This window comes from Megalops cyprinoides, chromosome 3 (genome assembly GCF_013368585.1).
Source record: "Megalops cyprinoides isolate fMegCyp1 chromosome 3, fMegCyp1.pri, whole genome shotgun sequence".
Classification (NCBI taxonomy): Eukaryota; Metazoa; Chordata; class Actinopteri; order Elopiformes; family Megalopidae; genus Megalops; species Megalops cyprinoides.
The window spans coordinates 45,110,464-45,126,116 of record NC_050585.1 but is presented as its reverse complement, the minus strand read 5'-3'; the positions used below and the strand labels follow the sequence as shown (position 1 = coordinate 45,126,116).

The 15,653-nt window shown below is 41.6% G+C and overlaps 1 protein-coding gene across 2 annotated transcripts in view; it reads left to right on the top strand.

Moving 5' to 3' along the window:
- The window catches only part of fstl4 (follistatin-like 4), a 139,550-nt gene extending 134,571 nt beyond the window's left edge, over positions 1 to 4,979 (top strand). For both annotated transcript variants that reach the window (XM_036524446.1, XM_036524444.1), the window contains 2 exons: positions 2,435 to 2,544; positions 2,693 to 4,979. In XM_036524446.1, the coding sequence (XP_036380339.1) occupies positions 2,435 to 2,544; positions 2,693 to 3,395 (813 nt within the window). In that variant the 3' untranslated portion in view covers positions 3,396 to 4,979. The remainder of the gene's footprint in view (positions 1 to 2,434; positions 2,545 to 2,692) is intronic.
- Positions 4,980 to 15,653: the final 10,674 nt, after the last annotated feature.

Here is a 15,653-nt window from a genome sequence, read left to right as displayed (position 1 = left end):
GTACTTGTCAATTTTCTGTTCATTGTGTAAACCGAATGTATTCACACTCTCCAGCTCAACAAGAAGGTGTTGAGCCGGAGAGGGAATGAGAAAAGATTTTTTTTTTTTCAAACAAGGTGATTTTCTATTTGTTTAATTCATTTTTCAAGTTGAGGAAATTTCTCCAGCGGATTTGCATAATTGCAGTCATTTGTTTGTTCGGACCGGATCATCGGAAGCGCTGCACACATCTTAGACACGTTATCCGCGCTTGATAGTGATGAATAATTACAGCTAGGGTTATGAATCACTCAAAAATGCTAAAAAGCAATTTCAAGGAAACCAACACCACAGAGCAGAGGGCATATGGATCACACCACAAATAAATGGCTTGATAATGTTCATTATCATTTGCAATGCAAGTAATTGACCCGAACACTGAAAATTCATTTCTACTCAAGGCACAATTTCACTTTAACAGTGAAATATCAAACAGCTCTTTTTTTAAACAGCTAGATGTCCTTCTGCAAACATCTATGTGTGATTGTCAATTTATTTGACGAGACAAATGAAAGCCAGGTTAGAATGGAGATCATTATTATCTTCGAAGCAGTCTTGCGTTATGAATTCAGTTTTCAGAATGGGATTTAAATAAGGCATATTTATTTCTGTTATCGAGCATTACAGCAACTCATCATGGCATTTGACATGAGCAAATATTCAGTGAGGTGCGACAGCATGGTTTGTCCAATTACCGGCAAGTTATATTAATTTTTTTAACATCCTTGTGTGGAAATCAAAAAGCATATTGCGCAATGAAAAGAGCGTAAATTCGTTCCCGTGTAGGTGACACATGCTTTAAATATGCTCTCAATACACAGTCCTAAAACGATTTCAATGTGACAGACAGCCAGCGAATCAAAATCCTCCATATGGTCTGTCTTTCACAAGAGTGAGGTGGAAAAAAATGCATCGCGCCCGTTAATTGGCGATGCTACGTGTGCCAGACATTAAAATGAACAATGGACCATTTCAGCACAGCAGTACAAAGCACAAAGAACTCTGAACTCAGTAAGGAGCATTACTGTCTAATAATGCATTAGTGATATTACGTGAGAACCTATTAACCCTTTGCCATTATACAGTACAACAGTTATAATTGGCTTCTAACAAGGGCTCTTGGTAAACCCTTGAAGGAAAGTACAGTGATATCTATCTCATTGTAAAAATTTAATGGCAAGTAACCAGGCATGGGCTTGCAATGGGGGCAAAGAGGGTACAGCAGGTTATTTGTCCTTTACTTCTCTATTCCTCTCACAGAAAGGCTGCTCATCATATCTGGCTCCTCATAATCTGCTTGATGGAATGACAGTTTGAACTGAACATTTTACACCTAATGTGACTTTCCACGGATTCTATACTTTTGTTGTATTGGATCTCCCAGAAATGTCTGTTCTCAGACATGTCTGCTCATACATGTGGGGAGTTGAGGCTTCATTAATTCACAGGGTCCTATAGCTGTCGCCCAGGGTTATCTCAGGGCTATACAGCATACATTGATGTCTGGAGTTTAGCTTTCCTCAGACAACATGTTTTGAAGGCACCGTGTCGATCCGCCGGCGTTTGCAATGCTTTCAACTTCACAGACCTTGCTGGATTCGCTTTCTTTGTTCTTTCCCAATTTCACACATGGACTTGAGGTTTAGGCAGTGTGTTTGTGATAGAAAACATGGTCTTCGTGTCCGGTCGCTGTGGGTGTTTTTCTGGTGTGGTCTTATAACCATGGAAATGATAACCACACTGTGCCTCAGTGACATTCCTCTGTCATCCAGGCCATGGAAAAGAGACACAATTGTTTTTATTTCACCCCTAGAGTCAGACAAGCATCAAAAAGGCACATATTGTGAACCTGCTATATCTGTAGTGATTTGATCAAAAATACTTAACAGAACATAACAGAATAATTTAATGAGCAATTCACAACAAAAAGGGTCAACCGTTTAACTAAAGGGTTGTGGGAAAATTCACCAAACATCTAGACTACGCAGCAAGAGATCCATATCAGTATAGCTATTCACCACAGGGTTCATTATATTTGACCGGGCAGTGACATCACAGTAACTCCCCATCGTAAACAAGGCTTGTTTTGCTGTTCTTACATTCTTTTCCTGTCTCTGAGTGCTGTATGTCCCTTCCATTATGTCTGTTTCCATATTAGTTTCTACAGATGGATGACTACCAAAGTGACTTGAGTATTTCGGTTGTGCTTACTTGTACAGAAATGTCTTGTCCAGGTTTCAAAACAAAAACCCTCTGCTTGCATACCTCATTTCCTGGCAATAACAGCACAGCAAAATGTCAACTGAAAGTGTCCATAAACGCAGTTCTACCTGCACTGCCCCCTGATATGGCCAGTCCAGTCCGTCATGCCGCTGCCCTCTCTTGGCTATCACAGGTCATCTCCCAGGCAAGCGCGGGAGAAGAGCACCACACCATCCGTACCCAGTTCCAAAGGGTGGAGGACTTCTTCATCCCTCCCACCAACCTCATCATCACACACGTGAGGTACAGCACTTCCTCCTTGCCAAAAAGAGGACACAGTAAATGTTGACTTGATTTGGAATCTGCTGTGGCCTGCTGTGAGTCCAGATGCACTGGAACTTGGTACGGATGCACAACACTTGTGTTTTTTCCCCACCCCTTGTCTCCTTAGATTTGGGTTCATCTTCCTCAAGTCCGAACCCGCGGTGCACAAGATCGACCTGGAGACCTTCCACCGCATCAAGACCATCAGCCTGAAGAACTACAGCTGCGTGCCCGCCAGCATGGCCTACACGCACCTGAGCGGCTACTACTTCATCGAGTGTCTGGGGGGGAACCTCACCACCGCACCCTCGCAGGTCATCATCGACAGCGTCACCGACTCCGTCATCGGGCGCAACGCTGACGTGGCTGGCAAGCCCTACGTGTCCCCGGACGGCCGCTACGTGATCACCCCGGATCCCCAGCGCCAGCGGGTCAGTGTGCAGACCGTTACCTTCCAGGGTGAGCTGCAGCTGAGCCGTCACCTGGACGCGGGCCTTCACATCTCCGACCTGGCCTTCCAGCCGTCGTTCACGGAGTCCAACCAGTATGCTGTCGTGGCCACCTCCAGCTCCCGCACGGACCTGCTGTTCTTGGACCTCTCCACGGGGAGGAGCGAGGTCCTGAAGAACCTCAAAGAGCCCGTCCCGTCGCAGTCCTGGCCCTGGAGCGACGCCAACAGGGTGGTGGTCTCCAGTGGCCTGTTCGGACAGTACCTGGTCACTCCCTCTGCGGAGTCGCTCTTCGTGTTGAACGGGAAACAGAACAGCCCTCACTGTGAGGTGTCAGACATCAAGAGAGGTAACACAGTGGTGTGGGTGGGAGAGGTATGAGGAGGAGGAGGTGGAACGGCGCAGGATTTCAAAAAAGAGAGAGAAAGAGTTCACGCAAAAACACTAGAGATAATGTACATGGACTCAACCGTGAGACTGAGCAAGAGGAGCACATGTGTGGTTATTGTAATAATTAAAAAACAAAAGAAACAAAAAAAAACATAAAAAAGAGTCAATGAAAACTTATGAGAAAACATACTGAGATATTTTTACTGGGAGAAGGTGATGGACCCCTTCAGTGCAACAGTGATCTACGTGCACTTATCTAACCAGAGTTGTACATTATTGCACTTCGTTGTATCACCGCAGATAGACGTCAGAGGAAAAGGAGGGAGGATTATACTGAAAAGGAACTATGCACAATGCTCACTTTTTTTTAGAGTAATGTTTTTTCTTTCGAAATGTCTGTTGTACACCAGAGCTGCAAATAGTCATTATAAGATGTCTGTCTGCCTTCAGCCTGTGTAAGCCCCTTTCTGAAGCCATGACCTTTTTGCTCACTGTTATGGTATATGTTCATGGTGTCGTAAGTATTTTATAAAACCTTTAATCTCAACCAGCACAGGTTGGCTTGAAACCTTGTACCCTATGACATAATGACTCCATTGTCTTTCATACACTTTCCAAAGATGTATTTGAGCCTCCCTCTGAGACAGCTATGGCCACAGGACGATGGCAAATACTGAATGACAGCTGGTGTTCTGTATTGTTTCAGATATCCATAATTGTATTAAGATCTGTTGCTCCTTTGCCGACTACCATGGTAACCCCAGGTTCAATTAATCCAGTAATATCATGTCGACTCCATTTAGTCTGACCATTTAGGCCCCCGCAAAATCAATGTGCAATTCCACACAAGTGTCTCCACTCCTGGTTTGTATGAGCAAAGGTGTCGACTGTTTTTGGTGCCACTGTCAGACTGCTCTCATCCCAGCAGCTGGGTCACATGGTCCCCCCCTCTTCTGCCCGCCGGCTCACAGCTTCCAGCAGCTCTGTGTTCTCAGCAAAGCGGCCATCGTTAAGGGAAAGATACACACATCAACGCGCCGGAGGTGAAAATATTTCAGTGACCAGCATTGTCAGGGAGGGCGCCGCGTTTTAGTGTTAGCGAGCGGCGGGCGCTGAAAGGAAGTGAGGGCCGCGCGAGCGGTGCTATTTGTCTCGGTCGCCGCGGAGACGGCTTCTGCATGCGCAATGAGCCGCTGGCGCAGGTCCCGGGCCTGTCTGTCTGACTCAGCCTCAGCCAGCAGCAGCTCCGTGTGTCAGTCAAACCCCATTCTTCATTTTCCTCTCTCACTCCTCCACATTCAAAACCATTCTTTTTTTTTTTTTGCCTTCACGTTGTCGTCGTCTCTATCACTCAGAGTATAAGCAGAGCCAACCCCTCCCCTGCGAAAATAGGTTATTTTTTAATGATTTCCCTAGTTTAGAACAGATGCAGAATTGATGGATGTCACCAGTGTTTTAGGAGCCAACAGATCAGATTATGGAGACCGACAGGATTGGGCTATAGGTAGGGAGTCGGATTCAGCTGCTGACCACAGTGATTTGATTTAAGGCCAATCCTTTCCTTTTTGTCGATTTTCGCACAACTAGTGATCTTAAGTATGTCCAGTGATTACATAAAAAAGACGATAAAAGCGTTCAGTAAAGTTTAATCCAAGCTACTTTGTCCAGTACCTTTGAATTTGCCTGATATTTTTGACTATTTAATGAAAATTTGAGAGGGCCTAATCTTTTATAATAACTATTGGATTGCATGACAAGGTGCCGTGTGACCCTTCAGTCAAGACATATCCACTACACAAATCTAATTAACTTGAGAAAGCGGTTCTGCCTTTATCAAGAGAAACATTTGGTGGAGTGCACTTCAGAAAAGAGCCAAGAAATCAAGCTACAACTTTCAAAAGAGAAGATGTATAATGAATTACTTTTTAGATTTTAGTGTGAAATTCTTCTGATAAATCCCCTTTGGTGAATTTGTGATGACCATTTCAAATGTCTGTAGAAGCACTACATTTAAAGTTTAACACAGTGCTTCAGATTTTTTACATTCAGATAATTAGACGCAATTTCAATTTATTTCACATCAAAGCGAGTTGACGTACCATAAATTGCAAATATGCCTCAAAACCGCCTTACTTCTTCAGAAAATAACTGAAAAGCCTCTTTTGGAAGACAAAATTGTTTCCATCAGATTGATGGTCTAAAACGTTCCCTAGACCACTGTTGCACTGAAAGAAAAAAGCTGGAAAATAGAACTGGATATTCAGAAATGACAGATTTGTCAGAATGCTTCACAATCCCACTAATTGCCATTTGTGAAAATCTGAACGTTATGTGAAAAAGCAACATGATAACACATGAAGGATTTTGTGTTGGCATTTCAGAAAATAAGACGGGCAACATTGTTTCTTAGCACCCAACAACCAAATAATATGAACTCATTCAATAGATACTTCTTCTTTAAGTAAAGTTATACAGTTGATATATACATTGAAATTTATTTTCTGCAATTGTAATAAAACTATGTTATAAGTCACCATTTTGCTGACATTTGGAAATTTAGTAAATAATATGCATGTAATCAAAATGATTCCCCATAATTATTACTCAATGTTAAGCACCCTTAAAATAATGGATGTAATGAAGTTAAGCTGTTCTCTAAAATACATACATCCATTTTAATTATCCCTATAGTGAATAAGCAGAACAAAGAAATATTGGCTGAAGACCTGATGATGTTGGTGTGATAGACATTAGAGTCACTGTTGTAGATAAATTGTTCTTGTTTAGAACACAGTATAAAATTTAATTGTACAGATTTTGATGAGTTTTGTGTGTTTTGGTTTATGGGTGAGATGGTTTGTAAAAAAAAAAAGAAGAAAATAAATTATGTACAGCTGTGTCACAGTATAAATTCATTGGAACATATTATCAAATGTATTAAATTTTAATATTCAGGGACAAATTTCACCAAACATATAAATCAGTAGCGCAAGATGCAACTTGTAACTGCAAAGATGCATCTGCTGAATTCTACTGCAGAATCGTTAGTCACAGTTAATTTTTATTGAGGTTTGTCACGAGTCTAAAAAAAAAATAATCACTGCTGATTTATACTCTTGTGTATTGTTGCAGCATGCACAGTAGTTTCCCACCGATAGCAAAGCCGACACACGCTCATGGCGCGTCACCTGCAACCGTCGTAGACATTCTCGTGCCACGTTTGACTGTTTATCCATTTGTCTTCATTACGATATGTTCCTCCCATCCAAAGCCCGTTTATCCGGCGCAGCTGCTTGCGTAATACAAGGCGCAAACCGTTTTTAAATGAACAGTGTCAGCTTGTAATGCTCCTATGGATGGGCCGACCAGCAGACAGCAAGCTCTGCAACACTTACTTCCTGTCTACAGAGAAGGGCCAGGATGTGGCCATAAGTCATCTGCTTAAAAAAAAAAAAAAACTGGGATAATGCCTTGATGTCTACAGGGAATGGAAGTAAACAGCATTAGATACACGTTCGCATAATTTCAATTGGATATATTTCCACTCACTAGGTTATATTTAGAGGACACAGACACAAGGGGCCTAAAAGTAAACCATAAAACCATGCTTTCTTTAGGACCTTTCAGTAACTTAAGTAACCTTTACAGGCTTTTAGCTGTCTTTGTGCTGGTTAATCTCTATGCAACACATTATCATCACTGAGGCAATAACTTGTACCATTTTGTCAGCTCCATGACTTTTCTTCAGCCTTTTCTATAAAGACTGGCTCATTTAGGTACAGTACATCGAGTCCAAACAGGCATTGTGATGTGTAAGAGACTTATACTGTAGTTGTTAACCCTTGGGTCCTAAGGTGTGGTGTTTAAAAGTAATCAATTATGGACGTTCAACTCTCACTCAGTACTTCATTCCCAATCTTTTATTCATGGTCAATTATTGGTATGTGGAAAAATATTCCAGACAAAATGAGCCATTTTCTTCATGAAAATGTAAAAATCAATGTTCCATTCAGTCAGAGTATTTCAGCTGAATGTTTGTTCTTTTTTTGTTTAATCTTGGGAGCTTTAGAGTGTGGGAGCATATGGACAATTGAACAACTTTATTTTGTTTTTGAAATGACTTATCTTTTAAGTATTGACATGGTTTTCCACATTTTTAGCCACATATACTGTATTGAAACAAATGTCCTTACCTCATACCTTCCAATGATACTAAAGTCACCAGTGATGTGTTTGAATTAGCAGTGACTGTAAAGATCATTTCAACTAAGAAATATACTGTACGGTGTTGCCTGGGATGTAAACTTCTCTTTTTTCCTCAGTTTTACAATAAAAAATAAAGACTTGGCCTAATTTGTAGCCTTTTTTAGGTATTGCCAAGATTCCTAATGACACACCATAAGACAAGCCACTTGAAGCCTTACCTCATCTATCACCAAACACTGGTAACAGGAAGGTTAAACTCTTTGCTGGAAGTGCATGCAGACAGCATAATTTACACTGTGTTTTCTTCCTCTCAGAACACCAATTATCTACAGCATGGGCAGATACAGATATGGTCTGGACATAACAGTTACAGTTGATATAATGTAAAGATGCCACTTTATGTTACGCATTGGTAAGTTTGTGTATGCTAATGTAGTGTGAGTTGATGTATTGACGTGTTTAAAAGAAACTTCCTATTGTGTCCATAAACAATGTCATGGATGTGCATTTCTGTCACCTATGATCTCATGTATTCAGAATTTTGAGAAAACTGAAGGACACTGATAATAACTGAGACAACAATTTGTGTATGATTATATATTACAGAAAAAAAAAAAAACATTCTCAAAATGTTTTTTTCTCCAGAAAGAGTACCACCATCTTGTTAACCTCATTTCTGAATGGTCTTATAGCCAGACGGGAAGTAAGCATTGCAAAACAATTTTTAAAAATCTGTTGTAAATGCAACTTGCTTCCTATTGACAGTGCTCAGATTCACACATCTAGATACATAATTTAATTGTTATTTGTTTCTTTGTCGACTCTCAGCTGTCAGGGTGATTCGTTACAGCAGACATCACGATGATTATTCGGGATAAAAAGGACGTGTTTAAACACTATTTATGAATTCATGAACCAGTCACATGGAACACTTGCTGAATAAAATGCAAGTTTAGTAACAGTGATTGTTATGTAAAAATCCAGCGTTACTCAATAATTTCAAAAGTAATAGCAACACTGTTGCACTTCTGTAAGGTCAAATGAATATAAAGTCCTACTCATATTTCTGTTACAGCAAGTGCAGTTGAGATGAAAGGGCACCCATAACAATATGACTGGTATCGTTGCCTTGAGGGAGAGACTGTTGACAGTAAAGGATCTGATTAATATGACGATTTCTTCCCTGAGGTCAATTATTAGAGCACCTTTTAAGAGCAGTCCTTGTGGGCTGATGCCCTTCACTGTACCAGACTGCTGCTGAAGTAGCTGAAAACTGGCCTTCACTAATGCAATCTATAGCCTTTAGCACACAACTGCAGTCCCGAAATCCATCTCTATCCAGCTCAATGTTCCTGGAAAGGATGTTGCCAATATCCCTCCATCACTGTCAGGTCCCACAGATAGCGAGACCGTCCCCGGCGCGTGCCGCATGGCGGTCATGCATGAGAATCTGCTTGCGTGTGTCACCACGACACTGTGTCCTCTGACTCTACAGCACATCAAGGGCAGTACAGTGTACATAAAGTCCAACAGGTGACATACACTGTCCCTAAAATCTCCAGGTGCTTCAGCTAGATGATAAAGGAGCAGTGGCAGCACACTTGTAGCTTCCATAAATGTCTTTATGGCAGTGTGAAGCAAAAGCTGGTGCACACAACACAATTTCTTTTAACCTGAACAGTGCATGTCAGGTGGCAAAGATCATATAGGTCGAAATGTCGTGGGTACAGTATACAACAATTGTGCTGGCTAACTATACTTGTCTGTCTGGGATTAGGGTATGCAGTAGGGAATATTTGCCCAATATCTATTTAAGAGATACGATTCTACAAACCATCTGACATGTTGCATTGTATGCTCCTAACAATGGCTTTTGTATTCGGTTTACTGTAGGTATTAAGATTCCAGACTACCTGAACTTGCAAAAAAAAAAAAAAAAAAGATATGACAGGTGTAATTTTCTCATGGGTGACTGCAAATAAAAGCCTTCAGTTTGATACCATCTTCCCCTTTCCTTCCCCAAAAGAAATGCTGCACCGCTCAAACTTAAACCTGCTGCCGTGTCTACTGCTAACTGCATCACAGGATCTGGAAAGGTTCCACAGTGAAAAAAGAGCAGTTATTCTACTTTTATTTCTGATGTGATAGGTTCAACATAAAAGTGGCAATAAACGGTTGATATACTGATATACTGTGCAGAACAGACACACAGTTAATCTGGGAAATTAACCAAGTAACACATGTGTACAGTATTAAATATGTATTTCCCCCACACGCACATTATTTATGTCACATGTTTACATTATGAAGCTGTTCTCTAGTGGAAATGAACACATGCTTGCCAGACTTGGACAGGCACTCTACAAGATCCTGGTAGACAGACTGCATACCTTAAAAACATGTTCACCTAGTGGAATTTTAGGGGAAGGGGGTGGGGGTATGGGTAGGGGGCATACCCACCTAAGACAAGGCCAACCTGGTGGAAACAGGGCAGAGTTGGGTGCTGGGAAAACCGAAGCGCTCAAACCTAGCTAAGAGCGAGCACCAAAGTCTGGCACATCCACGCTCCTCAACAGTCACAGGATAATTACCAGAGCCGGCATGATGAATTGCGGATGGATGATAGAGAAATGGGGCCCTCGTAGAACTCTCTGTCCGCTCTCATTAAAATCATCTTGTACTGTTCAATCAATTTTCTACATACTACACAAATCATAAACGCTGCAAGGGCGTAAAAACACCCCGAAGCCCGATGTGGCAGTTAATCTCACATCATGCGTATTTCCCTCGTCCCATGTGTGTAATTAAATAACGCCACAATATGTCTCCGGACAGCAGCCATTATTTGGGAATGGAAACGACCGTTTCTTATGGGATTCTGGTGAACTGTTCGGTAACCACTGGAAAAGACAGTATTGTTCAATTTGTGCTGTAATTCATCATTGGAGGTATTGTGGTCTTTGAGGAGCCCCGTCTGCCATTCTCCAGAGCACTGTTTGCATCTGGAGCCAAATCTGCCCTTTTAAGCTGACGCTCATGTATGGATCTCGCCATGACTCGGCTCTTCATTCTCCCCCCCAGGTCATGGTGCGGGACACGATTAAGAGACCATATATTGCTGAGAACATGAGTGGAAATGAAACCGCTCCGTCACGGCGAGGGGTTCCTCTTTCCCCCCGAGATTGATTAAGTGTTGCCACAGCGTTGTTTACGACAGACGGAGCCAGAGCGGGGAAGGATGCTGACAGTCTGGCTGAATATTCTATAGGGCGCTGTGTCCAATTCATCTAACACAGGGAGCGAACAGGCATCCTCTTCAAACGCCAGCTTTAACGTGTTTCATACCTGTAAGTTTAAAAAAAAGAAAAAGAAAACACTGCCTGAGATAATTCAAATTGAGAATTGCATGATTTTCACTGCATCCAATATGTGCTGGAGGATATTTAATGCCATGGCTGTTTAGGATCTCCCAGCATGCAGTCGGAGAGAGAGACGACTCAGAGGCTCAGATCTCAAAGACACGCAATAAAAAACGGGTTGTTAAAATTGGTGAGAGGTTTGTGAATTAAATGAATACATCAAAACATCAATACACATTTTAAAAAAAAAACAGGCTGCTTGCTCACAGTGCAAGTTAGACAACAGCAATTTTTAAGCCTACAAGACCTTGACAAATATTTTACAATGAGGACAGTAACAGAGTCAGGGGAAAAGGAACTGAACTGTCTGCCCCAGAGAAAAGCAGTGTTCCACCTAATGGCATATTAAATCTTCATTAGGTTCAGAGATGCAGTAATGAATGTTCCCATTTTTAGAGACGATCTTGGATATAATCAACATCAGACCTGCTGCCACTTCACAAAAGCCTTGCAGACTTTTTTAACTAAGAGATTTTTTTTTCCAAAGATGAGGACTAATTGATTTATAGACTAATATATGGTACAATGCTTTTGTTAAATTATATACTTAACAGTATGGCAAAAGTTTAATTGTCCTCATTAAATTGTTTGACCTTATGTAGCATGTGAGACTGTTAGGTTTCCATTCCTTTAGATCTCATTTTAACAGGGTGGAAGTGCAGTACAGTCGTTAAGGAGTAAGACTCATAATGAGGTTGTACTTTTGATTGCCAGACAGAGCACTTCTATAGTGCACTTGTGCGGGGTGCCGAAATAACTAAGAGGAACATGTATTTAAGTACAAATGAAGCTGCTTCCCACAAAAAAAAAAATTAAGTACAGAACAGCAAGCAGACCTATAATTAAAATAAATAGAAAAATAGGCCAATTCGCTTACAATTGCCACTTGCCAAAATAACAATTATGAAAAAGTCATTCAAAAAGCACTGCATTTTAAAACTATGCTCATGAACCTGAAAATGTGTTTGTCTGTGGCCGCAATCCAAAGTTATTTGGAGCTGACAATGCCTATTCTTCTTCAATAGGCAGCGATCCAGAGAGAACTAGTTTACATACAGCTCAGTGGACAGAATGAAGCAGGCCGCAGCCACTGCCTCACAAATGTTCATAAGATGCTGAGTGCTAAGCAGCACGGAGACAAATGCCATCAATTCAACATTTTTGGAACCATCACAGATGCAAAGACTATTAAAATCTGCGGTATTTACAGCGAGCTATTTAAGAGAAAATTTTAAGAGTGTTTTTTACTGTAACGTTCAACAGATGGCTGGAATATAAAATGTTAATGCTCCAGGTTTGTCAGCTCCGCTGTGCTATTTTAGGCACCCCCCCAGATGCACTGTGTCTTTGTTGTCTTTGAGATATACAAGCTGATAAACCTGTTGGCTCACTGGAAGTCTATTTCGCTGGCATAATGCTGAAAACTTATGAAAAATAGATTTAAAGGCTTGTCAGGTGACGGCCGCAAAGCATGCATGCGCAAACGATACCCTGCTCACTTCATAAAAATGATGTGGCACAACTTGAATTTGTCTTCATTGTACATCATGCGGCAGGTACCGGTGTAGAGCTACGGACTCCTTTCTAAGGTGGGGCACTGCTGTTATACCCTTCAGCAAAGCACTAAACCTGATTCACTTCAGTGAATATGTATGATTTTTAAACGAACAAAAAACATGCAAGTTGCCATGGAAAGCAAATAAATAACACTTAATAACACTTAAATGCAATATACAGGCTCAGAGCCAGGAGAGAATACAGAGGGGTGCAATTGCAATCCATGGGGGGGGGGGGAGGGCACAAAAACTCATACCTTAAAAAAAAAATAATGTAATAAATACTGTGTAGACATTGGGATATATGGAGACAACTGGGGGGTGCACTGAGGTCTGTCTTGGGGTGCACTCCTAAGCACCCTCATAGCGCCAGGCCTGGTGACGTGACATATAGCTGCTTCTGGAATGTAGTTTCTTTCTTTAAAGAGATAGATCCTTGACCCTCAAGGACAGCAGGGTTAGCTCATTATCCAGCATCGGCCAATAAAGGCCACGTAAATCCCAGCAACAGCAGCAGAAGAAATTAGACTGGAGAGGAATTTGTAAATCACATTTTAACAAGGCCGGCTGGGTGCCATAATCGAGGCTAATGAAAATAACGTTCGCCGCCGTGGGGTGGTATGGCGTTCACCCCCAGTTCCGCGCTGCACAGCGGACATCAGCTGAGCAGGGGAAAGGGGGTGTTCCGACGCACCCTTGATGGATTCGGTAAGCAGCATCCCATTCCAGAGCCGCTGAGGTGTTGCGTGGAGACGTCCCAGGAGGACGGTGCGGAGATTGAAAACCCTGACCTTTCATTCCACTCCGGCGGCGGGCGAGTCACAGCGCATTGGCTTGATGCATGAGCACCGGGTGGAGGGGAGAGCCGAACGAGCGAACCGGCGGGAAAGTTCGGGTCAAGATGAACGGACTCCATCTGACAGCTAACTAAGGTATATTGGGATTCTCAGTTAATTGCGGCATGAGATCATTTTGTGTGGGTAGAGCTCTTAATAAAAATGGCCTTTATGCCCATGCCAAGTGAATTCATCTTCACTGTCGCTGGCAGCACTTGCTGCACCCAACCCTGACTGAGTCCAGGAAGCTGTTTACCAACAGCACATACTACAGAGGCCCCTGCATGGCTCAGCATGAACCAACAGGTTTACAGTTCTGCCCTGAAGTTCATTAATGTGCCATTACTTTTCAAATCCAGCATCAAGGGCTGCTGAGTTTCATGTTTGCATAGCCACCGTAAAATTACTGAAGTTGATTTTTCGTTTTTGTGAAAGTGATACCATTCAAATGACTTAATATTTAACAAAAGTTGATGCTGTGAACAAAGCCCAACATAGGTCTAGACTCCTGGAAGTATCCACACTAGTTTGGCGCATGCCACGAGAGGAGTAAAAAGCAAAACAAATGGCTAAAGAAAACCTTTGTACTTGTAAAGTAAAAGCGTAAAACATGAAAAAGTGGTGTTAAAGTGTTTTACAGCTTAGGGTTTAGAGCATTAGGGAAACAAATGAAAATGACTGGGCCTGTTTTCTGGTTCATTGACAGGTTCTGAGGAACATTACATTCCGGTGAAGGCCGACTTGTTCTCTCAGACAGACAGCGCCGTATAGGTGGATGTTATCTTCAAAGTAAATCGTCCCGTGTTTCGCACCTCAACACCTTCCAAGTACCTCCCAGTGCCAGCCGGTATGGAGATGCCAGGCAAGATGTTAAAGCAACATGAATCAAAAGCCAGATGATACTCAAGTTCATAGAATAACTTACCTGAAAAAGTTGACTCCATCTCAAGCGATCATGCTGAAGTGGGATGTGGAGAAAACACTTTCAATGCCCAGCCTCAACTCTGTGGTGTTAAAAGCAGACAATCAGCCTCACATTTTCCTAAAGATGTTGCAGAGCCAATAACAAAGATTAATGAGTAATGACTAGTGCTATGGTGACAAGGTGATCTCCAGTTACCATGGTAATATCGTTTTAAAATAAAACACTTGTACTTAATTAAATCCAAAAGCAGGTCTAGATGTTACTTCATTATAGCTGTATATTTAAACTGCACTGCATGTTTCTATGTGAATGCGAAAAAGATTCATAGTGTGAGACGGGATACAGTTTAGGGTAAAACTAGGACTAATGAATACAAAGACAGCACATAACTGTTAAAATTACAGCTGAAATAATCAAGTATATCACACACAGTTTCATTTTTTTTAATTGGACTATTGGAATTTACGTTTTTTACATTTTTCCTATTCCAAAAATCTAACAATTGAACAGTATACCTCACCTTCAATGGAAACCTTTTTCCTTCCACCCCTGAACCACACCCAAGTAAAACAAAACAGACTGCATATTCTCAGAATTATCTTTACAATCATATTTTTTCTGTCTATACCTAGTTTTAGTTCCTAAATTTTATCCCTCAACAACCACCATGGAGGGAGTAAGACAAACCGGCTGATGACAGGCTTACAAAGCAACTTTTTTTCACACCACCTCTCTGTCTCTCCATTTCTGTCCGGCTACCCCTCTGGATTGTTTTGTGTGTTCTGGATCAGTGTCACACAGATGTACTGATCTTTAATTCATCTGAAAGGCCTATTCATCCTACTGACTGAGACCACAGTATGAGCTGATCCATACACTGAAAAGAAACTGTAGGTGTACCTGCACAGCGCTGACCCAAATAAACAAGCCCATGGTCTAATGATATTGTTGAGATTTGAGGCAGAAAAATGGCAGTGCACTTTTTGCAATATGGCTCAAACTACTTGATTAATGGCATGTGTGTTTCATCACTGGGCTTTAAAAGCAATAATACCTAAACCATGAAAATCTCTGTTTTATTGTCTGAAATGGAAAATGCTCTGTTTTCACAGCTAAAACAGAAAATTTTACAGTTTCCTCAGTCTTTGGTAAAGGAACTCCTAAGGCCTCTGGTGATGAAAACATAGAAAAGGGAGAAACCGAGCTACAGCTGGCAAAGATGGATTGGGGTTATTGATACAGTAAATGCAGTTAATCTGGCGCAGCAATCACAGTGGATCTTGCACCTCAGTCATAGTGAATCTGAT